General features: G+C 39.5%; 1 protein-coding gene across 1 annotated transcript in view; it reads left to right on the forward strand.

The window, feature by feature from the left end:
- The window catches only part of EPHA4 (EPH receptor A4), a 138,696-nt gene that overhangs the window by 96,668 nt on the left and 14,904 nt on the right, over nt 1–27,124 (forward strand). Inside the window, exons 6-12 of the mRNA XM_069466889.1 lie at nt 9,341–9,465; nt 10,488–10,647; nt 11,857–11,968; nt 20,312–20,370; nt 22,275–22,388; nt 22,898–23,083; nt 27,037–27,098. Coding sequence (XP_069322990.1) covers nt 9,341–9,465; nt 10,488–10,647; nt 11,857–11,968; nt 20,312–20,370; nt 22,275–22,388; nt 22,898–23,083; nt 27,037–27,098 — 818 coding nt within the window. The remainder of the gene's footprint in view (nt 1–9,340; nt 9,466–10,487; nt 10,648–11,856; nt 11,969–20,311; nt 20,371–22,274; nt 22,389–22,897; nt 23,084–27,036; nt 27,099–27,124) is intronic.

Raw genomic sequence — 27,124 nt, forward strand, 5'->3', positions numbered from 1 at the left:
ATGTGGCACCAGAGGTAAGATCACATACTTTGGAGTCAGGCAGACTTGAATCTCAAATCTCATTTTATAGTTTTGATCAAATTATTTAATTTCTCTGTGCCTGATTTTCCAAATCTGAAGTATTAGGGTGATGATTATAACTACTTCAAAGCATTGTGAGGATTACATGATAAGTATGTGCAAGTGCCTTGCAGGGCAGGCCGGTAGCATCTGTTTTGCTCATTTCTCCATTCTCTCTTTAGCAGGGATTCGCAGGCCCTGAGTCTTCAACTGCTTAAGCTGTTAATTGTGCAATGAAGACTAAACTCTCTTCTAAAAAGGAAACTCAACCAAGCCATTTTGAGAACCCCACTGTCTTTTTCCATTTGAAATTAACACAAGCTCAGCTGAGTCTTTTCGCCCAGTATTTTGTGATTCTGCTGAATTCATCCACTGTTGGAAGACTGGTGTCTGTGATTGTGTCCCTGCAAAGTTGCATAGCTTCTGCCACTGGCTTTGCTGACCTCAGGGCAGCCCGCTCCAGTTTCTCACAAATAAGTGAATATTTCCTCATCGTGTGTTACCAGGAGCTAGAGCTCCCGGTAGGGGACCTGAAGGCCATTCAGGCAGCTTCAAACCACAGACCCATCTTCTGGGGGCCACAATATCACTGCACTTCATTTAAGGTAGTTATTACATAGAAATGTCTCTTTTTTTGCTAAATGGCTCCACTTCACTTGAATAGGTACCTGCTGTAACCCCAAATGTCAGTGGGCTATCGTAATAGAAAAGTATTTCCTGTTTAAGTCACATCCAGTTGGTGGTGATGAGAAGAGGTTGATATGGGGCTTCTAAGATGGGCCTGGGGCATCAGCCTGCTCATGGCAGATTGTGGGTTGGGTTCCAGGCGATTTCAGGTCACAGGGAGCTATTTATGGATCAGGTCTAGAAGAGTAGTCACTTCAATCCACATTCCATTGCCTAAAACTTAGTCACAAAGGAGTGCAAAGGAGTGTAGGGATGTACTCCTTGTCCGGGCAGCTCATCCAGAAACAGGTATTTAGAGGAAGACAGCACATATTTTTGAAGCTTGGCCAAAGAGGCCAATCCCAACACCTTCAACTTCCCTATGCACTTAATATGAAGGCTAAGAATAGCCTCACATGCCATTATTGAAAATTTTATCAATAGTTCTCTGTAAAGAATCTGTCAAAAATAATCTGCTGCTCATTGCTGGGGGGAAAAATGGGCCATCTCATCTATCTGGGGGAAAATAAAAGTCTTGTACAATTTTGGTCTCGTATTAAACCAAAAATAAAAACTCCGTTAAAGACTTTGCAAAGTCTTACTCTTGAGTGAGTGCGTTAAAGCATTCTTAGTTCTTGAAATTCAGAGTGTTAAAATCATTGGAAGTATGGGTCAATTGTATCCTTTAGTAAGTGTTACTGGCCCGGCTTTATTTTATAGTATTTGTTTACAATAGACTCCGTATTGACCTTGGAAATCACTTTAAGGGGAAAAAAAGATAGATCCCTCCTACATTTTAAGTATAAGCTTAATAAATATAAATACTTCCATGTTTAAATATAAGTGAACTTCATTTAATTCAGTCTTCTGGTTTTGGTTGAAAATTTGGTTCTAAATTTTTTGTCAAATAGGGAAAATAATCTGTATCGATTTTGGAATAATCAAGTTCTTTCTATACCTTTTGCTTGTTTGTTTTAAAAATTATTTCACTTCTTGACTATGAGAAAATTTGCACACATGGATTAATAACATAGCAACTAAAAGCTGTGGGATGTGGAGCTCAGTTTTAAATGAGTGATGTATCCAGGAGGGCTGGTTTGGGGATTGAGTCTTTTAATGATTTTACTTAAAAAATAGCAGAGGGGTTGACCCAGCTGATAGAATGTGCTGCAAACAACATCATGTGTGTGTGAAAGCACTTTGTAAACTGTACTATAAAATACTGCAATGATAATGTTAAAAAAAAAAAAAAAAAAACCTTAGAAATTGTTTGGTGATGTTTGGTGCCATAGGTATTACTATGCTTGAAAGGAGCAATCCTTCTCTCCAGTTGGTGGAATGTGGAAGAAAGCAATTAATATTAGCACCAGAGTTCTTAGTATCTCTGAGACGCAAAACTGTTAATCACAAGGATATCATTAGTGCTCTGAAGCATTTAATTTTGATGCTTGACAGCATTTTAAAATGCACAGACCTTTGATAAAGAGCAAATCAGAGCTGCAGCGTTATTGAGAAAGAAATAGGGAACAAAAACCACCTTAAGTTCCAAGTAATTAAATTTAAATATGCTATTTGCATTAAGCAGAGAGATGTATACACTGTGGGTTTATTTTTCCTAACAGTGAAAGACCCCTTGAGTAAACATCATCTATTTAAATCCAGATCCTGAGGAGGGGAAAGGTAACCCCTGCTGTGGTTAAGAAATCATCTTCCCTCCAAACACTGCCCATTGTGTACCGCTGACATCCAAGAGTTCAGGTTTCTTGACTTTCATAAAGGGCTGTTTTCACTCTTCCTTGCCCACAGGCTGGGGACCTTTCATTGCATCTGTTTATTTCCTGCCTCACCTCCCCGCCCCCCACCCCCCTAATTTGAACCAGTAATGAAATGCAGTCAGTCTGTTTCAGCTGTTTCCCTTTTCCCCACCAAGTTCCCCCAAACTGTTTTTAATTCATTGCTTGCCATGCTGGACTCAAGAAAACAGTTGTTTTCTAGCCCAGGAACCAAGTGAATCCTTCTTTTTCTTTTCTCCCTATCTCTTTTTCTCTTCTCCATCCCATTTGGGTATCACAAGCACCAAACTGCTGCGGTAAAATGACTTGTAGGTGTTTAATGGCAAGTCATTGAGGAAGTGAATAAAAGAAAATTGCAGCATTTGCATCAGTGGGGAGCAAGGAGAACTGCTGAGCTTTGAACCAAAGAAAGTTAAATTTACCATTTTCTTAAAGGAAGCCACCTCTGTTTGACATCAAAGCATCTCCTGTAATTTTTCCTTGTGAAATGTACCACTGTTAGAGAGTCACGATAGAGCCCCCTAATCTGTGTGTTTCTGTTTATCAAAAACACACACAGAGATAAAGCCCACATGTGCCTTCTGACTGCATTGTGGTCTGTGCTCAAACCAAATGTAACCACAGGTACATAGCAAATGGGGATTCTATTTAGAAAGCATTCTCCGTTTCTGAGGGGTATGTGGAACTTTGAATACAAAATTATTTGGGGGTGAAATTTATCTTGGCTTTCTGTTAGAAAGCTCAGATATTCAACTGCCAAGCTTTGGTGAATTTTTCTTTTTATCCTCTTTTTCTTTTGCCCTTAATATAACATTTTTAATTTTTTTTATTTTTAATTATTATAGGTACATAATAGTTGTATATATTTATAGGGTACATGTGATGTTTTGATACGGCATGCAATGTGTAATAATCAAATCAGAGTAATTGGGGTATCTATTACCTCAAGCATTTGTCATTTCTTTGTGTTAGGAACATTCCAATTCCGCCTTTGTAGTTATTTTAAAGTATACCCTAACTTATTGTGGATTATAGTCACTTTGCTGTGCTACCATATATTGTTCCTTGTAACTATCTAATTATGTTTTTGCACGCATTAACAATCCTCTTTTGGCCGGGCGTGGTGGCTCACACCTGTAATCCTAGCACTCTGGGAGGCCGAGGCGGGTGGATCGCTTGAGGTCAGGAGTTCGAGACTAGCCTGAGCAAGAGCGAGACCCCATCTCTACTAAAAATAGAAAGAAATTATCTGGCCAACTAAAATATATATAGAAATAATTAGCTGGGCATGGTGGCACATGCCTGTAGTCCCAGCTACCCTGGAGGCTGAGGCAGGAGGATTGCTCGAGCCCAGGAGTTTGAGGTTGCTGTGAGCTAGGCTGACACCACAGCACTCACTCTAGCCAGGGCAACAAAGCGAGACTCTGTCTCAATAAATAAATAAATAAATAAATAATAATAATAAAATCCTCTTTTGGTTTTTGCTCCATCATTTAAAAAAATGATATTTTACTACAATTTCAATTGTTTCCAATGGGTATGTAGAAAGAGAATCTGTCCCAAATGCTTAATCTTGCTGCCTCTACTGTGACTGGAGAGGGCTGTCCACTATACCCTCATGTTTCAACAATATGTCCTTTTGGTGGCTGTGCAGGGGCTTATGCAGTACCTAATGGCTTCTGCTGGCAGAGACTGGCATTGTTTGCCCTAGTGCACCTTTGGAGGAAAATTGTGGTCTTAGAAAACAAAGAGTTGCTTAGGATCCTTGCTAGATTTAGGACTGTGACTTGGGCATCTCAACACCACTGCACCTTGGTAGTTGGGAAATCGGGAGAACTATTTGCATATGCCCTACAGAGACGGAGGAGAAACACTGAGCAAATTGTCAACACTTTCGTCAACCGAAAGAGCAGAACCTCAAAATGCTGTCTATAGCAGGTGCGGCGAAGCCTTGTTTTAATGTTAACTTACATTTGAATGACATTTTACAGCCTGTGTGTGTTTGAAAAATGTTCAGAAGCATCGCATACACTTTCGAAACAGAGGCTCCATTTATAATTAGATCCATCATTTGCTTCACCTCCAATTGTCAGTGTCTCAGTTCACCTAAATAGCAAAAGCAAATCCACAAAAGGTCATCTGAAACAGGTGACGACGGAAAGTTGTTTTCGGGATGGCTCACTTCTGGTACTCTATATTTAGAAAACTTTTTACTGTTTACAAAGAATTTTCATGTCAATTTTAACATTTAGTTCACTTTTATTCATTTGAAAAATTTATTGAGCACTATTTAGTGGATGTGTCAGTATGATTTGTAAGCAAAAAAGAAGAAATGAAGGGCATATTTTAGATTAAAAACTGCTGAAATCCCCTTGGGCATAAGAGGAAAAGATGGTCTGAGGTACAGGAATCTCAGAACAGGAAAATTGACATCTATCGGTCATTGGAAATTATGCTTCAAAAGTTTGAAAAGTAAGGACTTAACTGAATTAAATCATACATCTTTTTTAAAAAACTACCCTTTAGTGTAGTGCTCACCTTTGTGACCTTTATCTCCATCTTCTTTCTCTAACCAGAGTGCTGTCGACTAGCATGACAGCACACTGTACTGTATATTGTATCTATATTCTAACCATTAAAGAATGCTTTCTTTTGTCCAGGGGCACAAAACTGTCTAACACGAACACTTCCTTTATGAAGTCAGTCTGCCGGTAGATAGGAATGCTTTTCAATCTACAGTGCATCTCTGTCTCTCAGTGAGGATGTGTGCATCGGCCCCTAGCTATTGAGTGTTTACAGATATAGTGAGGAAGGGCCCTTCTCCCCATTGCTATCAGAGAATTTGAATAAAAAGAGTGCTAGCAGGAACTGTCTACTCTTGAATTCCAGAAAAATGGGTCCTCTGAGTTAATAACATTAGAAAGTCTAGTCTCTGTAAGACTATTATAAAAACGTCCTCACCTTTTTTTTTTTTTTTTTTTTTTAAGTTAAGAGGAGGCTAAAGTATAAGATGGTACTTAATCAGATACCAAAGGCTGTATTCTATTTGGTCTTACTTCCCTGTTCCCCATCTTGGCTTTGTTGTGTAAGTGCTCATGAAATATGTGTCTAGTGGATGAGTCAATATTGAGGAAGAACCTTCTCTCTACAAGGTTCCAGGATGCAAGGCAAAGAACTGAGCAGCAACTGAGGACCTTTTTCCTGCTGGATCATTTTATGTTGACCAGAATTCCTACTATGATTAGGAGCCCTCTTTTGAACTAAGACATTGATTGGTCAAAGCTCCTATCGAATCATATATATTTAGGGGGAACATTCAGAATGTTATTTTATTGTTCCATTAACTCCTCTTCTAATTCTGTTAGCAAAGGGCAGAGCCCCTGAGGTATAGCAATTCAGAATCCAAGACATTTCTAAATGGAGTTGGGTTGGGCATTGTTTACTAAAATGTGTAAACATACCAGTGGTGGCATCGGAGATGATTTGAGGGAAAACACAGATGGGATGTTACATAATCCTGAATTGCCCTGTGTGCAATTTAGGTTCTTTTCAATTCTCTCTCTCAGTAATTCTGAGCACTCCAAGGCCAAAATCACAAGCTGGTGGCTGGATACCCTTTTTTTCTCTAACACTAGCTAACCTCTCTTTTTCACAGAGCTTGGAGAGGTAAGAATGTCCAGTTAACATTGGTAACATTGTTTCATTTACATATTATATTCATTTTTATGGTTACTTATTATTTGTGAGTGATCACAGGGTTTCATTGATACCAGTTAATGGGAAAGTGCTTTTCCAATATAACTGTGGACGTTAAAAATACTGCATTTATTCAAGAAAAACTGTTACTTAAATCATCTTACAAGTTGCAGAGGGATGTGGCAGCAAATGTATGGCATGGAACTCTGCTGCTTGGGAGCCACCGGGGTAGAGGAAAGATTGGAACATGCCATTGGCAAGTGTGTCGTCTAGAAAACCGAGCCAGGGGCAGGCACACAGAGTGGGGTGATGGCTTCCAGAGGTAGAGCTGGAGGCTGCCTTGGAAACCGGGTAGGAAAGGTGAGGGAAGTGCCGTTATGTGGCTTATGATGTGGAGGACATCCAAGTTGCCTCCTTTCCAAAATGGCCATATGGCAAAACCCAGCTTATATCAAACTGGTGTTCAAACTGGTAAGAAGCCAGAGAGGGTAAGAAGCTCTCCTTCCAGGGTGGGGAGTGACTGCCACATCACACCGCAATGCAGTTGCATGCTTTCGGTACCTTTCCCAACCTCACTTGAGCATGCATTGCTTTTGTCACTGTGCCCTGATAACATGTTCTTCCAGAGAACATCTGTCCGATAAAGAATTCAGACTTTACAGCCACACAATGTAATACTTTTTGTGAATTAGATCTATTTATTCTACTTTTCCCTTGCTGCATTTATTTATATAGTAGATCCTGAAGACAAATGTCGACTTAGCAGTTTTCTGATTGTCCTCAGCATAGCGTTCTATTAATATTTTCATACAATCCTTCTTTCCTCGTACTCCTATTTCTCTTTTTATCTTTCATTTTCCTCCATGTTTATGACAGCGGAGTCCTGGTACACTTCACTGGTTTTTTCTCACATTTGTGCATATCATTTTTCCAAGTAGGGCTGACTTAGAAATATTCTATTATTTAACATGATTATATTGCTAACTCCCTACTTGAGATTTTTTGAGCATCTTAGTGGGGCTCATATTCTCTTTGAATGGTCGCAGGAACACTGCTGCTCAAACTTCTAAAATAGAAATCAGATTTGCTTCCTACTTGCAGCACCTTAGTGATAACCCAACCAGAGAGGGCCCTCAGCGCACTCCGAGGGCAGGCGGCAGGTCTTCCCCCAGGAATCTGGCGATTGTCGGGACCTGACCCAGACCATCTCTGGGAGAAAGTTCGTTTTATAATTTTATGATTTTTGTTCTCTCCTGCTTTCTTTCTAACGATTTCACTTTTCTGTTTCATTTCCCAATCCTGAACATCAGAGTTTAAAGAGGCGCTTTTATGGAGTGCACGCTAAAGTGCTCTGTTAGGCAATATATTTATTACCCAGAGTGAAATGGCTTTTCACAGCCAGGCAGTTCTCTATGCCTCCTTGCTACCTCTATATTTAAGAAAGTTGCTCCTTGCAAGTTGCTGGACGATGGCTCTGTGTCAACCAGTAGAGAAAGAGAGAGAGAAAACGTGTGTCTGCGTGCATGAGTGTGTGTGTGGGTGGGGGGAGCCTTAATGCACGTAATGAGCCCATTTCCGTTTTTCATTTCCCTCAGATGTTCGGTGGCTTCCATATGTCTGCTGCGTGTAGCTTTGTTCACCCAGTTTGGTGTTACTGACCTTGGGATTGCCTTTGACGGAGGACATGTGTATCCACTGTGTCTTTCCCTTGTGTTTATGCCTGACTGAGATCCAATCTGGAATAGCTTTGGGATTGAGAGAAAGAGAGAGAGAAAGATAGAAAAGTAGGGAGGAGTGTGTGTGTGTGTGACCATCTCGAGGCATCCCTAACAGAGATGCCGGGCTGTCAAATACTCGCCTCCAGTAGACAGTCCCTGTGGGCTGGATTCAGCTGTAAGACTCCCTTGTGTGACTGTCGTGTGTCTGGTTGGTCTCTCTGCCATCAGTGTACCCATCAGATATGGTCAAGCAGGTTTGAAGCTTTTCCCATTCTATTTTCAGTGACAATTTATTTCACTTTCTCTCCTTTTCCCTCTAAGTTAGGGGTTGGTAGTCATGTGTGTATTGGGGAAGGGCAGGAAGATGACCCAACATTCATTTGTTGTTCCTCAGTGGACATTGTTTTGATGTTTTTTTGTCACATATTTCCACAGTTTGGGAACAAAAAAGAATATTCATTGGATTCAAGAAGACCCCGTAATCTCTGGTTCTACAGGCCAGCTTTGTTAGATAAGATTAAGGATTTCGTGAATGCTCTCTTTTCCCTGGAGATTGCACATTTGTACCAGCCATTGTCTGTCACGGCAGAGCTTGATGGCAGCTGGCTGGAGATGCAGCCACCGCAGCGGAGAAGCAAGCGTTAGGCAGCCTGGGTTTATAAATCTCAAGCCTGTCCCCCTCCCACCTCCAGTAATATGCCCAGAAGAGGGCTGCTTTTGTGTCCTTCTCAGTGGAAAGAGGAAGGTTTGCTACTCAACAGGAAAAAGCAACATGTCAACTCCTGTAAAATAGTTGTAAAGCACCGTACTTGTCCAGGGAGACAATCATTGCTTTATTTGTGCTATTCGTTATTTGCATGGTTGTGTTCAAACTGAAAAATCTTACCACAATTAAGCAATATTTTTATTGATATTGGAAAGTATGTCAATTGTTTGCCTTCCTGCATTTCTTACAGTACTCATGGAAGACTTGCAGATTCTCTTGTTTATATAAAAGTAAAGACAAGTAAGATGACACTTGTAATACTTAGAGGTAGGATGAGATGTAGCTTTACTGAGCTTAAAAGAAGTCTTCCAAAGGCTGACATCACTTGCAAAGGGTCAAAACCAGACAGCCCTCTCTGCTTCCACAGCCTTTTATAAGGAGTGGTATAGGTGACACAGACCCACCAGGCTTACACTTTAGAGGTTGTAGTTTTAAGACAAACTGCATACAAAAAAATATATTGGAGAGAATGAGTAAAAATGGTATGCTTTTTATGGGAGAAGAGTAAAGTGGGCAGGAGGAAGACAAAACAATCCGTCACATTTTTCTCAAATAAGATGAAATTATTGACTGATACTACCAAAACCATTTTTTCTTTTTCTTAAAGTAAAATGTCTTTTGTCTTTTGTTTTCCCTGATAGCACCATCATCCATTGCTTTGGTCCAGGCTAAAGAAGTCACAAGATATAGTGTGGCACTGGCTTGGTTGGAACCAGATCGACCCAATGGAGTAATCTTGGAGTATGAAGTCAAGTACTATGAGAAGGTATGACTTGAATGAACAAGGCCTACCCCTTCCTTCCTTCCTTCCTTCCTTCCTCCCTCCCTCCCTCCCTCCCTTCCTCCCTCCCTGCCTCCTTCCCTTCTGTTTAGGTGTTTGCCAGTTATAAATTGTAAAATACCAGCAAATCCCAAAACCAAACACGTTTTGTTTCCCAATTAAGTCTGATTATGATATTTATTATTTAGTTATTTTGAAAAAATAGAAAATAATATATTGTGTTCTAATACAACTATATTTTTGTTTCTAGTAATAGACATCAAGATAGCTAAGAAGTTTTAATCTATGAGCCTTCTATCAGGGAGAGTGACTCCTAAAAGTTGAAATAATGATCTGTTTAAGTAGCTCACTGCTATTCAGAATAAAGGTGTGGGTTTTGATGACTTTTAATAGAAAATTGGGGAAGGAAAATTACATTCTTCAACCTCTTAAAGTTATAGAAAGGCATTATTTTTACAAATAACTTGTCTCTCTCTTAAAGGACAGAATTCTAAAGAGAGCTATTTGCATTCAAAGTTGTCTAGAAAATGAACAATTGTCTTCGCTTTCTTTTTAAAGATAATCACTTATTGGCTTTATTATTAAAAGCAAAAAAACGGATAGGATTTTTTCATTGAAACCAGATTACAACATTTTTGACGTTTTCTGGATAGAAAATAGAAAAAGACAAGGGACCTTCTTACAGTTACTTCTTTTAAATTGCTGGATGTGGAACTAGAAAAGCCACCAACCATCATTTAATGTTCTTTTCATAAAAGATTATGAATAAAGATCTGGATGTGGTCAGTGTCAACAATAATCATATCTGAACTCCACATTTCTTTCAATATGTAAGAAGTGATGACAGTACTTATAACTTTCCAGAGAATATAGGATTTAGAGAGTTTATCAATCTCCATTTACTTTCAACATCTGAGTGGACTAGCTCTGGTCCTTTAATATTGTGCCTAGAGTAAGCAGAGGATTTATTTTGCCACTTTCTCTGATTTTATCGTCTCGTAATATAGGATCAGAACGAGCGAAGCTATCGTATAGTTCGGACAGCTGCCAGGAACACGGATATCAAAGGCCTGAACCCTCTGACTTCCTATGTTTTCCACGTGCGAGCAAGGACAGCAGCTGGCTATGGAGACTTCAGTGAGCCCTTGGAGGTCACAACTAACACAGGTAACAAGGACCACCCAGATTCAACGAGTTCTGAGGCTCTGTTTATAGTGCAGGGTGAATCCCATTATGCTGAAATCTAAGGAGCTTAGATAATTTTTGGCTAGGCAAATGTTCTGCTGCAATTGAACGTTGCTTGAAATAGGATAGCCAATGTCTGCAACTCAGAAAATTTCATGCTACTTAGAGAAGAGCATTTTTCATAATAATATCTGATCTATCTTTTCATATAAATGAAAAATGTTGCCCATTTTCCCCTTATTCTGAGCCTTCTATAAACCATGAAAAATGGGATTACTAAATTGACTAATTGAGGGTTGTGTAGCTACCCTGTATTAAGATAGAGAGCTTTCTCCCTGAGAAGACTAAAGAAGGGGCCAAAAATATTTTTCTTTTTACTTATTTCTAGGAATCTGTTTAAATCAAGTCAGTTTTTTTTTTTGTTTTTAAAGCTCCTTTTAAAATGTATCAAACATGTCAGCACCGTGAGTTGAATCAGCTGGTTGATTAAGTCAAAAATGTTTATGGAGGGGCCTACCCATGAACAACAAGTTTGCCTAAGACATCTCCACTTCCTTAATTAACAAACCGAAATTGGACCCACTTGATGAGGAGATGGTGGGGCAGAATTTTTGCCATGGGGCAGAATCTTCAACATCAGTTCTATAAAGTAATTTTGTTCACAGATCATTAAATAACATAAAAATGAGACAAAAAGCAGAAAGGAAAGTAGAGTTGAGTCTGAAGCAGATTGACGTCCTAGGGGATCATCCAGGAAGGCTTCCAGGAGGAAGTGGCTTTTGAGTTGGGCAATAACAGGCAGGTTTTTGATAGCTATGGAGGAAGCAGGTGCATTGAAAACTACTGTCCTTTCTGAAGTGTCCAAGTGTCTTTCTCACTAAGGAATACATTTGATCATTATGTTTAATGTTAGGATGGGGCTAGAAAGGAAAAGAAGAAAAAAACAATGAATTATGTTTGTCATGCGATTTAATGAGTCTTCTGTTTGAAGTTCTTCATACAATTATAAAAAGAATGTCTTTGTCTCATTAAAGCTGTCTTAGAAAATGCTGTTGCATGAATACTTAACGAAGGGCCAGAGAGGCTTGAGCATTCCGAATGACTTCACAAAGTTGAAAGTTGTCACCCATTCAGAAGTTCTACCTCTTAGTACTTTCCCGAAGGTGACCCCTGTGTAACTGTCATTCCCAGTGCCTTCCCGGATCATTGGAGATGGGGCCAACTCCACAGTCCTTCTGGTTTCTGTCTCAGGCAGTGTGGTGCTAGTGGTCATTCTCATCGCAGCTTTTGTCATCAGCCGGAGGTAAGCACTGAAGCCACTCAACTGCACTGCCCCTCCCATTCCCCATTTTTTTTAGGAGGGAGCTTTTTGTCTCCTCTGCACAAAGCTAAGGCTTTTGACTAGCATCGTAAACATGGCCTTTGCATCCCGAGCTCCCTCCTGGTTGCTTTGATCTTCCTCTCATGTCCCTACCAAAGCTGCCACCTGTACCCTGGTGACAGTCCTCACTGCTGAGAGTTCTGGAAAGACCTAACTAATTCCGGGAAACCAAACTGAACAGCGAGCCAATTCGAGCTTTCTAGAGCCTCTAAGCTGTAAGGTGTTACATTTATCCTTCTCTTAAGCCTCGGCTTACTGCGAAAGGCAAGAAAAAGCTGGGCCCAAAATTTGAGCTCTGCCATTTGCCAGCTATCATCACATAACCTATTTGAGTCTTTATTTCTCTTTTATAAAATAGGGATATTCATTATTTTCCTTGATCAGTTATTGACAGAAGAATTCTGATAGGCAAAATAGATAATACAGCACATAGTAGGTGTTTCAGCCTGACATTGGTTAACAATAATGGTAACTAAAGCAAAGAAATAGGGACTACAAGCACCATCTTCCCTCAGGACAGGGCATCAGCATTTCCGGAGAATATCCACAGATAGACGGTGGGCATGGCATTGCTCTTGGAAATGAATCTCAAACCGCGGACTACTCATCCTATGAGCCCCTACAGTCTAACCTGATTCTTAAAAAATAATCTGCAAAGGAGAGAGAAATAACAGCAGCTTGGCCTCATATTGTTTTGAACCAGTTTCTCTTGTTGTTGCCTCCATTTGCTAATTTTTTTTATTAACCCATGAATGGAGTAAATTTGCTTGTCCACACTGCCCAGAGGCTCCTGAGGAATCATCAACCTGTGCCCACGTCTAGGCCTTCTCTGTTTTCTGTCTGTGACAATCTGACGTTTGCATCAACTGTTTCACAAGATGGGGCTTTTGGTGAAAAAGGGCAGAACCTGGGGGTGTCAAAATGATCCTCTTAAATCGAAAGATTTTCACGTTATAGAAGAGGAAGGTGACGCTAGGAAGATGTAGGGCTTGTCCAGGGTCGTTACACTGCAGGGGTGGTAGGTAGCGCCACTACTACTGGCCCCACCGGTGGCTGTGCTTGGCTCTCAGAATAGCGTCTGTTCCATTGTCCCTCTCTGCCTGTGGATGATCTCACCAATGTCACAACAGTGCCTTTGGCTATTTTCACTGGCCTGGGCAAGTCACTGTGCCTTTACTTCACTCTGACACGCATTGTAATTAGGGTGATAATCATATAATCTAGTTTGCCTGGATGGTCCCAGTTGTTACATGTATTTCTTAATATCACACCCCCACCCTCACTCTCCAAAGTGTCCCCGTACATAGGGACCAATTATGTTCACGCTAATAACAACACAGTGTAGAACAACTCCACATTTGTCATTGTGTTTATTCCTTTTGGTGCAAAATCTATCAATAGGTGTTTGATTAGAGCAGTGAGTCCCATCTTGAAGAAGTTAAATCCACAATAAATACTCATCCCTGTTGCTGTAATACACACTTACAGAAACATACATGTAGACATTGACACGCCCACCGTACCCTAAACAGCAGTATACCTCAGCCTTTGGAAACTTCAATTTGATCTGAATAGAATTTCGCTCCCCAGTGTTCTTTCCTTCCCTGGCATTTGATTTTGGGAGCCAATCAAGATGACCCTCTTTCTTGTCCATTGCCACTTAATGTTGTGTATTTACACGTGCCATGCATGTAAATACTTGGGGAACTATAAGCACTAGAACATATCCATCTGATAGTGGGGACAGGGAGCAGGATGAGGGGGTACGTAGACATTGCATGAGCTTTTAGTGCTACGTATTTCTGTCTCTATAATTTTTACAGTGTATAGAAATACTAGTAAGTTTTGTTAATTGCCTCCACCTCAAAAAATATTTGATGAAAATGCAGCACAGTGTGATGCTCAGAACACTTCTTTGCAGAAAATGGGTCTTATCTGTGTCTTGACCATCTATCTCTTTGATGTTGGTTAGAAATATTCTCTACTTGTAGTCCCTCTTTCATTTAGATTTTTGTTTTAAGTGGTCCTGAATATAGCCGTCAAACTCAAGTAATCAGAAATAAGTTGCCTTATGATAAGTTTCTTTTGGATGTTCTGCTTAAAACATTGGCTTTGACAAAAAGAAAGGAAAACCACATGAAAATGTAATACAAAGAGACAAGTTTATTAAAAGCCATGACAATAGAAAATCGCATCCTCATGTTTGATGACTTAATTTCCTCTCTGCTTTTATTGATCACTTTATTATATAAGGCAGGATTGATAGCAGGATGCATCGGATTTCCAATTATGAGTCCCCACCTGAGAGAATTGAGCCTGCCGAGTTACCCAGCGATGATTCCTGTCCCTCTCCCCCATTAAAAAAAAAATGTCACTTCCCAAGGCTGATAAACAGTGCTTGGTGATTGGTCCTCAATGGATCACTTTTTAGAAAATGAAATGTCAACCCCTTGCCCTTATATTGATTCTTCTTTAGTGTCGGCCATAAAGCTGTCATGGGAAAGGCCGCCCGGAGCCAGGTAGCTGACAGGCTTGCAGTGGCTCATGCACACTCAGCCAATTCTTCTCCTCACGCAGGTTGTCTGCCCTGTTATCTGGGACTACAAATGTTTAAATGGGACAAGAACAGGTGAACAGAGAGGAGACAGGTGGTGCAGACTAAAGCCTGGCCCAGGCTTTTAGTACAAATGAAAGGCAGTAAATGGTACCCTTGAAATAATCTTGCCAGACTTCGGCCAGCGGTATGAGACAGCAACAGATTAAACCCCCTAACCTGTAAAACTGGAGTCATGTCCTTTGCTGGTGGGGCTGCTGCTTGCTTCTCAGAGCCACAAAATTTTGATGCCAGAAAGGATGCTAAAGATAGATCCCTCATAGGGGTCCACTTGAACTGAATCCCACACTGCTGGTAGCATGTGAGATTTTTAAAGAAGTCTTTGGGCAGGGACTCACAGAGTGAGAAAAGTTTCAGTCCTTTGGATGACCTCAAAGAGAAAATCTGTTTGGTGCTAATTTCTCATTTAAGAAAGAGGAAACAGCCTCCGGCTCACTGTTGGTATCTTGCTAGTTTTTTTAATAGCAATCATTCCGTTTATTTCATTGTACATATTTCATTTATACCGAGAAGCCTCAGCCTTACCGCAAGCCAGAATAATCTCCAATTTTTTAGTGAGAAGATCCACTATTTTTTGTTGGCCAACTCGAACATGTAAGCATTTGGGGATCTCAGTGAAAGAATCAAACTACTAAATTTATAAACTTTATTTATATGCTTAAAATTAGATATTATACAAAGTACCTTGATTTTAGACATATTGTATGTTTTTTCCATCCACATTATGTTAAGCAAATTAATTTATAATTTTCAGAGGCATCTTTGATCTGTGTTCCTAATCACTCAAGTTACAATTTCAAAATTCTGTCAGCTTCCCAGAACACACAATTGTACCTGCTATCCAGGTTGTTTTAAACTGCAACACTTCTTGATCCTATGTGATGCTGTCCCTAGAAATTTCATCCCAAACCACATGTACACATTCTTTTAGCAGCAAGGCACCATTTCTTTATTTTACATATTTATATATTTGTGAGGCGAACATGATAGCCACTACACTACGGAAACCAGATATTTATATATTTGTGATCTCCACCGTGTAACCACTTTCTTTATTGCTTTTTAAAGTGATGTTTAAAGGGACTGTTAACAATGACATCAGAAAATGCAATTATAAGGTCATAACCTTCAGTACTAATGATTAAATCTGTGTTAAATTTCTCTGACATCCCCTCCCCTTTTATAATGATTTCATCAGGTTACCTTCAAAACCATCCCGAACTAGTATTAATTCAGATTGTTTTAAGCTAGTGTGTTTCCCCCAAATTGTATTTTCTTGTTCAAAGATGAGAAACAGTCTTGAGGACTAGAATACAATAACAGTCCCTAATTCTTAATGGAAAATTTGGTGGTCAGGAGAAAGTATTAATTAACTGATAACAGGGCATCATAGGCTGCTTTTATTCTGTTTCTAATGATTACTAGTGATACTGGTTTTTATATGTTAATGTTATAAAGTACCCCCCTTTATCTGAATAAAGAAAAGAAGTGAATTGATTTTAAGAAAAACAATGAAGAGTCTATGGCAAAATTTACTATTATGTACTGGAGGCCTGAAGAGGTTAAACAATGAAATAAACTGAGATCTCACAGCTCGTTAGTTGGCTGATCAGGACAGGAGTCCAGCTCTCCTAACTGTGAATACTGGCATACATATATTATTTTAACATCTTCTTAACTGAAAAAATCGACCTACATAAAAAGCTGACATTGGCAGTTCTACCGAACCAAAATTTCAAGAGTTTCTTAGTGATGTTGGTAAGATTTGTTGAATTAATATGCAAGTCTAATGCACAATACATAGAGTTTGCAAGTTTGTTTTATCTTATTGAAAGTTAAGATTTTCTGCTTTGGAGCTAAGCGTTCACATAATGCTGTAACAGTTATTGCTCAGCCTGTATCTATCTTCCCTGGTGTTCTAATTTTCTTCCATGGAATATTATGATCACATAAGAATGAATGCACTTAAATGTTAGCCTAAATCGACTCTGATGAAGTCATGTAAATTCACACAATTAGGGGGCAGATGGTACCTCGGGAACATTTCTAAACAACTTGCATGCAATTGTATGGTTCAATTCCAACCACTTCAAAATGTTGCTCGCGAAGAACATTTAGACATCATTTGGTGCAGGAACAATGACAGCTTAAGGAAGGGGAAGAAGAAAGATGGCTTCTATGAATCTTCATGGGTGATGCCATTTCAACACTGGGAAGGGTCCTCCTGGAGCCATGCTAGTCATTACATTGCTTTATCTTCTTTAATATGCACTGCAGCTGAATAATTACTTACCTTTTACTAATTAGCTTCAGAACAGTGAACCACATCAATCAAATCTGTCCACTTAATCAGGGAAGTTAGTACTTTAATAAAAGCAGGGTTTATGCTGCCCCCTGCCACGCTCCCTCATCTCTATTCTGTTTGTTTTATTGAATAGTCAAGGTGCCAGCAAGGACCCGTGGGTTGGGTGGGCTCCTGCTGTTCCCCAACAATGTGGGTTAATACCTTTATTACCACGGTCTTGGGCCTGGGGAGGGCTCAGTTCACACTCTTTCAGTTTCACCTGCCTTTTTCTATAACTCCTGCAGTTGAAGGGTTCCATGTTTCCTTCTGGAGCATTTGCTAAAAAACCACTCCTCCTTCTTCCCCTTTCTAATCAGCTTGTCCACGTCTCTGTAATTAGAAAATCTTCAACAAAGATTTCCTTCTGCCATTCAGGTGATCAGCCTTCCATGTTACTTTGGAGTTAGCACTTCTTCAGGCTGTGCGGTTTCCTCTGGGCGGGCTGACCCAATAGTGAGCGTCAATGGGCTTTCTTTCTTGGGACAATAATGAGCTACATTGTCCTACCCTGAGCCAAGGAAAAAGGACCATCAGGTGGCAAATGTAGAGAGGGACATAGGCACTTTTGTTTTCAAGGTATTATTAAAAAGCAACTAGGCTATAATTAGCCTTTGAACAGTAATCTTTGTGTTTCTTTTTTAGCATTCCCTGAACTCTTGTAGGGTCTTCTCCAAATAACACTCCAAGTAAAGAAGAGTCTTTAAAAATACCCCTTCGCCACTAATTTAATTCCTCCTTCTGTGTTTAGAAGTTCGAGGCAGGGATGGGCATGTCAGCCTTGTAATTAATGACCCTGCCATTTTGTATTTCCTCTGGCTTTGCACATATTGAATGAATGTGCTTGATGTCAAACAGATAACCACACTCCTGGGCAGCTTCAGGCCACGTGTTTCTATGGCATGTGCCACGTTTTTGACTAACTGACAATTTAAAGTTGGTACCAAAACTCTCTGGTGCTATGCATTTTTTTTTCCTTCTTTAAAGAGAAAAATTTCAATCAGTATTCTAGATCTTAAGTGGTTTAAAAGATATGCTTGTAATTTTAGATAATGCTTTTAGGAGCTCTGATAAGACACAATCTCTCAGGCTGGCAGGACCCTATCACACCCTGGGGACCCAGCAATGGCATCTTCTTGACATAAAATGTTATTTTTGCAGTCTCTGACCTAACACTCTTACATTTCCTTTAAAAGAGGAGAGAGAAGAGGGGTGGTGGGGAGAGGATCGCAGAGGATTCTGTGTTTTATAGAAAGTTGTTTCGTTTCAGGGTATTTAAACCTGTTTAATTTCTTTGATGAAGCAATGGAGTTTAAGAGCAGTTGAATTCAATTTAAGTGGATTTACTGATATAAAATGTAAAATACTTATAATTAACTCTTGTTGGGTATCCTTGTGTAACTAATCTACACTGTGAGAATCACTGTGAAGTTGTGGGCTGGATTAAGGCTCACAAAATCCTGTACTTGCTAAGACGGCACATGTATGAATCACCTGCCCCTCTGGCTCTACGTCCCCATCTGTACAATGAAACTGAGTGTGTCTGTCCACCTGATTGTTTTCGTAGGGTTATTGTGAAGATGCAATTAAATAATAGACCCTTTGAAGGCCCTTTAAAAAATGAAATGCAAAGGAAAATGCAAGCTATGATTTGGGACTGAAATATGCACTTCACAGTTAACTGTATTAACTGGGGTCTCTTGTTTTGCTAAGCTGGTTCCTGCTTTGCAAACAGTTCAGGGAGGAGATAATATATTTGATGAGAGCACTTTGAAAAGTTAAATGCAGTGTAAAAGTGCAAGGTATTATTACTTGCAAGGGAATTATCCACACAGAGAAACATCTGTGGGCTCTGAGGGTCTGATTGCCTGGTTCCTACACTGCTGACAATTAGGAGAGGAATGTGGGAGGGAAGCTTTGAACACGTGACCCTAGTTGGGCTGCCTCGCTGGTGGCACTGCCTGGCTCCTGTGGGTTCTCTGTTGTTTTCTCTCTTACCTGGTCCTGTGGCCTTTCTGCCTGTTCAAAGTTCAGGAGTTACAGTGTCAGATTCTGACCACACTGCCAAGATACTCTGTGGCCTTGGGGGAATCTTTTCTCACTTCAGAGCCTCAGTTTCCTCTTCTGTAAGAGCTTTGGCTTAATTTGTCTTTGAAGCTCTAAGAAAACACAAGATGATTGTACATTTTACATTTTTCACAGAAACATAAATGTATACATTTTATTCACTAATTTGGTCTCAACTGCTTAAACTTAGACAGCTGTAATATCAACTGAGTTGATTCTCCAATCCCTTTAAGTAATATATATTCTGCTGATTCAAGAATTATATATAAGAGTGTATAATATTTTGCAAAAATGAAAAAAATAAAAAAAAGAATTATATATATTCAAGATCTTTAATTCCCAAGGCTTGAGTTGATTTTCCCGTTTATATAAGTGATAGACGTGTGTGTGTATGTATCCCTGATTCCAGATTTATATGTACTAAAGATTTCTAATTCCCAAAGCTTTATAACAGAGCCAAATATCACTCCAACAAGACATAGGAGCAGAATGCCAACTTTGAGCTCATATGCTATTTTATTGAAAAAGAATTAGATAAAGCAAACAAAATTTTCTCATTTTTACTCTTACTAGTTTTTTACAAAATCCTAAGGAATGTAATCCAGTACAAAGCAAATATTTACTTTCTAAATTTTTATTAATAATTTAGGAATTTGTGTGCAGCAGTTAAAAACAGTAACCAGAAAACTATTGTTTCAAGAATATCATGTGTTATGATAATGAGTTTTGTGGTAGTGGCTATCAGAGTTATAGCAATAGGACTTACTCTTACCCATCACATACTGAACATTATTGCCATTTGACTTATGCAGAATTATGCATGGGAACTTATTTTCATTAAGTATGTGTGTATGTGTGTGTGTGTGTGTGTGTGTGTGTATAAACTAGCCAATAAACTTATCTTTCAATAAGATAAATTTCCTCTGGGAATTTGAAATTATAATTATAAAAATATTTGCTTTATCTATTGTAAGACACCTCAGTTTAAAATTGTGGTCAAGAGCAGAAACTCTAGACTATGACTGCTTGGGCCTGAAACCATGACTCACCACCCAGGTGACAAATTATTTACCTTGTTATTAATATTTCACTTCTTGTAAGTTTCAGTTTCTCATCTGTGAAATGTGCATAGCAGATCTGCCTGACTTACATTATGGTAGCAAAGAACTTTGTCCCATGGCTTGTGTTACAGCTTTTGTACTGGACGAAAATAATTTTCCTTTTTAAAAAAATTTTTTAACAGACGGAGTAAATACAGTAAAGCAAAACAAGAAGCGGATGAAGAGAAACATTTGAATCAAGGTACAAATAATTCGATTAAAATTTTTATTTTTCGAGTAGATCTCATATTTTCTAGTTTAGAAAGGTGGAAATAACATTAATGTGGCTATGAATATTATATTACATATTCCTTATTCAAATAATGTACTTCAAGAATATCAAAGTGAAATAGGTGATTCAGGATTATTTCAAATGAGATTAAAGATCGGGGGTGACTGGAGAAATTCCTTTAGATTCTTCTTTTTCATGATTGTATCCTTGGCCCTGAAAAAGCCTTGGTCTAGTTGGCTTATTCTCATAGCTGGATTGCAAGATTTAACAGGTAATTCTTCTCATAGAAGCTAAAAATGTGTGGAGAGGTAAAGAATAAGAATTGAAGAGTAATTACTACTTCCCAAAGAACAGCTATATGTGGTGTAGAATATTTTGACTGTCAATAATTTTTTAGTGGATTCTAGTTACTTTGATGTTCCAAATGGGTTCAAAGAATAAATTGAAAGTGGCTCTCAAATGCTTAAAGCAAGGTAGAAGACTTTTAATTGGACAGTGCTGACAACTGACCAGGAGCACCATCCAATAGAACTTTCAGAGATGAAGTTCCTAGATCTTCACCGTCCAATATGTTAGCCAATAACCACATGTGCTAACGTGAATGAGAAAGTGATTTTTAAATTAAATTTAATTTTAACTTATTTGCATTTAAATAGACACATGCTGCTAGTCACTCACACTAGTGCAGGGAAGTGGAAGGAAGACAGAGACTGGGAGTAATCAGAACTACCTTGAGGAAGATTTTCTGGGCTAGAGCATAGAAATTGATGGGGGCTATGGAATGTCTGACAACCTTCCATTTGTTCACCTTGTTTGTTTCTATTCTTAAAACATGTTTTTAAAAATTTTCACGTGGTATATGTGTTTAAAAGCAAAAACGACATATTAAAAATAAGTAGCAAGAAAATGCTGATTTACGTAGGTTACTCCTAATGGCAGATGCTGAGATGAAGACAAGCCTGACAGGCTTGGGTTATTAGAGGGACTGGGCCAATTGGTGTCCTACATTCTCTCCGTGTCCCAATGCCTCAGGAGCTCTAGAAGGGAGAGGTGCAAATTTAGGAGAAAACTCCCATAATCTCTTCTTCCTCTTGGCCCGAATGTCTGTCACTGGGCTGCCTCTGAACTCACATTCTGAATGTAGTTTGCAAGTGAGTATGAGGTATGTCTGAATTACACTCCTAGTGGACAAACTATTCACAATTAGGTTTCAACAGTTATCTCCACTGAAGCTTCCAGGCGAACTTCGGTATCTTTGCTTATAACGCCTTGTTTCCAAAACAGAATAGAGGTGGAGGTCCAATCCAGAGTCCATATTCCCAAATCAACTAGCTGATATTATCCCTCTTGTCTATAATAACCTTGTTTTAATCACAGTTTGTTAATCCAGTCACATATTTAATTGGTCCAGATATTGGACAAAATGTGACACCATGTAGACAGGGCCAATTGGAAAAAAAAAAGTTTCTATTATCTTCCATCAGGAAGAGTAGCTGAAAGTGGTAGGTAAGACTTAGTGCAAGGACAAAGGAGCTATGAGCAACTGCTTGGGACAGTAGTATTCAGCTGACACATTCCAGATTTCCTTACAGAGACATTGTCTTTTCCTCCATGGGATGGGTTGTTTTTAAAATCTTGTCCTTGAAGTGTGAAGACATTCCAGGAAGTCAGTAGAGCTTCAGCCTCCTAAGTAGCTAACAACTCTTTGTTTACCACTAATGAAAACCAGAGTGAGAATTTACCATTTTCCTATGTCAAGACTGTGCAGCTAACCCAACTTTTCTGGTGTTAAGTATTTTTAGACCCAGATGACTTATGTTTAGTAGTGGTTCCTGAGAAGTGTTCAGCCAACCTATCACATCTTTATCACTTAGGTGTTAGAACTTACGTGGATCCCTTTACATATGAAGATCCCAACCAAGCAGTTCGAGAATTTGCCAAAGAAATCGACGCATCCTGCATTAAGATTGAAAAAGTTATAGGAGTTGGTAAGTATCCGATTGTATGTGAATGAGTCTATTTTCTTGGTAGATGTTAAATATATATGCATGTGAATTATTTAAATATATATGTGTATGAGTGTTATATATGTATATATGTAAGTATCTGTGTACATGAAATTCCCTTATTTGAAGTATAAAATGCAGTATGCTATAAAGGACTCTGGGGGAAAATGTGATTTTTATTCTTAGGAAAAAACTTAATGAATAAGCATGTGCAATCTGAAGTTGGACTGATTGCATTCAAAATTTTCACTCTATGTCTTAGTAACTATAAGACTTCAGGCAGGTTTCTTCATTAAGCCTTAGTTGTCTCTGATAAAATGGAGCTGATGTCAGCACCTACCTCGGGGTTGTGGGAAGGACTAAATTAAATAATCTATGGAAAGCACTAACACAGAGCCTGACATGTACCAAGCACTCAACAAATGTTAGCTATTACTCTTTCATCTTGAATGTGTTTCTGGTCCATTGTAGATTTCTTTTCTCTTCCAAAGGTGAATTTGGTGAAGTATGCAGTGGGCGTCTCAAAGTGCCTGGCAAGAGAGAGATCTGTGTGGCCATCAAGACTCTGAAGGCTGGTTATACAGACAAACAGAGGAGAGACTTCCTGAGTGAAGCCAGCATCATGGGACAGTTTGACCACCCAAACATCATTCACCTGGAAGGCGTTGTCACAAAATGTACGGGGGTCACTCTCTTTACAAAGCCAACTTAGAAGTTACTGGGAAATTAAACACACATTTTCTTTCCAGGGAAATGACAGATGGAACAGACCCACTGATTGCTAATAGGAGGAAATCAGTGCAGGACAAGTCATTAATCTTGTAGTCAGCTCTAAGTGGTCTATGGTTTCAGCTGATACCCTATCTCCAAGGCAGCTTGTGTGAGATTTTAGAGAAATTAATATTGCAGATTTTTGGTATGCCGTGCCATCTTTCAACTCTTTGCTAGGCCAAACTGGTTGTCACAGGATAGGCACAAGCAGATGGTAGGCAAAATAAATTTTAAGTACTTTTCATATAAAGCACAACAAAACCTCGCCACACCTTGCACTGGAAGCTTCAATTCCAGATGCAGGGAGTGAATCTTGGGAATCTTGATTATTTTGGGGGATTTGCTTGTCTGCTCTGCCTGATTTATGGCTGTTGCAGTTCAGCACCTATTTACAGTAACACCTGGTTGAACTTTCCTTTTTTTAGTCCATTAGCATTCGCTGGGCCTGTGAACCATGCTTCAGTTAAAATACGACACAGCTCAACAGATGCATTTTGCGAAGCAAACCCTGAATACCTCTGTAAAGCTGGCTAAGACCAACCTATAAAGTGCCACACGGACAGTGCAGCTGGAGCAGTCACTGTGTGAGGTGGCTATGTTCCAGAAGCCATAGTCCCTGCTACAGTTACTGTGAGTCAGGGATCGTGTAAGCCTGGGGCTGTGTCTCCTGGAAGGCCAAGGCCTCTCCTATTTGATCTGAGGCGTCTGTGCAAAGCATCTTTAATCAACACATGCAGCCTGGCTCCAATATGGCTGCTCTAGTGGGTGAAGCAGTCAGGGGAGGATAGGTTGAAGAGGAAAATGAAGACATTAGGTCTAAGTAGAGGGCCAGTAGGACCCAAGGTACAAAATCTTTAGGAAGAAGAAATGAGGAGGTTCCTAACAAGCAAGTGAAAATTTAGTTTAGAGGTCACCAAACTTAAACACACATAAGAATCTTCGGGAAAACTTTGTTAGGACAGTTTTCTGGGCCCTATTCCCAGAGGTTTGATTCAGCAGGTGGGGTGGGGCCCTTGAGGTGGCATTTCTAAAGGGCTCACCACAGGCAAGCCAATGCCACAAGCCCAAAGGTCACACTTTGAGGACCCTTGGCCTAGGAATCAAAGACCTGCCTACTGTCTCAACTGCTGTAAGACTAAAGCACGTGACCTTAACTAGTTGCTCAACCTTTCTGGTTCAGTTTTCTCATCTGTAAAATGGAGATTAAAAACATCTTATAAGGTTATTTTGGAATGAAATGGAATATTTAGAGTGGTTAGCATAATAGCAAATTAAAAAAACAAAAACCTCTTAAGTGTTCACTGATGTTATTATGTCTTAAGAAGTACATCTTTCCCCATCTTTAGAATCTTTCAAAAAAAAAGCACCTTGGTGTTAAGGACGTATGATTTTCTGCCTAAGGTGAAGGCTATAATTAGCATAGAATAGCTCTATTTGCTTTTCAAGATTAGTTTTACAGACAGGATATTTTTCTGTTGCCTGTGGCCTTCAGAGCTGCCCAGAGCCCTTCACTACTTTAATTAAAAGATAACATTCCCTTTAAACACTTCTGCAGGTCCATTTTCTAAAAAGGAGGCTCTGTTCAGCTTAGGGTGTTTTTCCTGCCGCAGACAGTGATTTTCATAGCACCTCTGCAGAAGAGAGAAGAAACAGGGGATCTTTGTATTAAAGTCCCACCGCGCCTCTAAAACCCGTAGCTATTACAGCTGTAACAGTTATAAACGATTGGATGCATTTGCATAATGCAGTTGTCACTGAATTAAAATGATTTAACATTTCCACCCGAGCAGATCCCCTCCTCCTCCCCATCCCTCCCCACCGCATCCCTGCCTGTTGCAGGGAAGGAGCCCCCTCTGCCCACAGGCCCGGCCCAGGCCCATTTTACAAGCCCCTCTGCTTATGGAGACATTCATCCATACTCCTCTTGTAGAGCTCATAAAAGATTCTGACAAATGGATACTTTTAATAAACAGAAGAAAGGAATGCAGACAAATTGGGAAGATGGTGCCAAGAGTGGGACTAGGGAGGTGCGAGGGTGAAAGGGTAGAATGGAAGAGTGTGAATTCATTACCAGCAGTTACTTGAGTAACTTTTCAAAATTGACAGGAGGACCATAAATCCTCCCCCCTACCCCACTCTTTTAGATCCTCTGCTCTCTTCTCCACTGCTCCGGAGGAATCTGGTGAAATGGAAGTAGGTGTTAATGGACGACCAAGAGAGGCTGCCCTTTCTCATTAGTTGACAAAGGATCTTTTGATGGAGGCAGGTTGATTAAAACATATTTAGATGTATTTGTTCTGTCAGAAGACTGTGGTCGAAGATGTAGAGGGCAAATGAATCTGAGAACTAAGCGCTTCCTATTTCTACGAATGGAAGCTCCAGAGATGTCCAGGGATCACCCTGTCCGGCCAAGGGGAAGTACTGGAAGTGGTTTTATCAATCCTTTGGTCTGCACCAAGATTCCTACTTTGTCTGCCAGCTTTCATTCCTCACTGGAAAATAAAATCTCCATGGTATTGTTTTCTAGTCCAAAATGTTTGCCTCCAAAAGATTTCTAAGACGCAACATCAAAAACACAATCAAAGAACAAATTGATAAATTGGACTTCATTAAAATTAAAAACTTCTGCTCTTCAAAATTGTTGCCTTGAAAGTGAAGACATTTCCCCTTTCTGTACTCCAGAAATTACAAGCTGACAGGGTCTCTGATTGGAAAATGTATTAGTTTAGAATAATTATGGGTTCTTTTTAGCAGTGAAATATCTCAGCCTATTTTCCCTGACTGCATGTCTCAGACCAAACAAGTGTGGCAACAAAAGTGTGAATATTTTTGATGTATCAAACAGACATTTTATTTTCTTCCAAGGGAATCTTTTACAGACTCTTTACTATTTTACCTTTTCCTTAGTAGAAAAATTCAGGATTACCACCTCCATCCCTCAACAATACCCTTTAGAAAGTAAGAATTTCAGACTTTGAGTTCATTGCCAATGATTAAGAAACTGAAGAATCACTCTATTTCCTAAGGTCCTCAGAAAGAGAACTAAAGTGAAATGAAAATATTGTTTCTACCCTACTCCTCCTAGACCTTAAAATCATTTTCATTTCTTTGCTAAAAAAAGGGAGGGGGGAAAGATTGTTCTAGTACTGAATTTAAATTGCTGTCTTAGATGAAATAATTCACTGGACCTTTTCTCTGATGGTTTTGGTTTTTTGTTTGTTGTTTGAAGTGGGTAGTTTAAGGAAACAAATAGAATAAATTTATTCATATGTAGGGAAGGAGAAGAGAAAAGATACAGCCCTGACCCGAGCAACACACGGGGAAAGAAGTTTTTCAGTTTATGTTGTGCATGCTTGGCCTTTAAGATGGGTCTAAGTAATGAAATATCCAGCACAGCTACTGCTCCCTGCTACTTTGGTTTCTCTAAATAAAGAAAAAAGTTTCTCTGTCCATTGCCGTCTTTTAGCATAGCACAAGTGGCTCTTCTGGGGACAAAATAAATTAATTATCCTAAAGATTTTTTCTTGTTTAAACAGGCCTTCCCATTTATCGTTTTCCCCTTTGCTTGAAAGAGCAATTATCCATTCATGTGCTCCCTGGATACCAGAGGCCCCTTTAGTTAAAGACCTTGTCAACAAGCCACCCAAAGGGTTAACCTTCCAGATGGGACTTAAACCTACTCCTCCTTTTAATATTTCATTCCTAGCTCCCCACAGCTGAGGCATAAGCCTGGCTTGTTTTAATTAAATTAGATCGCACAAGACAGGTGTCTTGGCAGTAAAATTGTGCGCAGCCCATTTTTATCTCATTAACTGCAGTGCTCATCAAGGGTTTGTGTTTTTCTTTCTGAAAACTCTAGGTAAACCAGTAATGATCATAACAGAGTACATGGAGAATGGCTCCTTGGATGCATTCCTCAGGGTACGTGTCTACTTTATATTAAACCC

The sequence above is a fragment of the Eulemur rufifrons genome, chromosome 1 (assembly GCF_041146395.1).
Source record: "Eulemur rufifrons isolate Redbay chromosome 1, OSU_ERuf_1, whole genome shotgun sequence".
In the NCBI taxonomy this organism is placed as follows: Eukaryota; Metazoa; Chordata; class Mammalia; order Primates; family Lemuridae; genus Eulemur; species Eulemur rufifrons.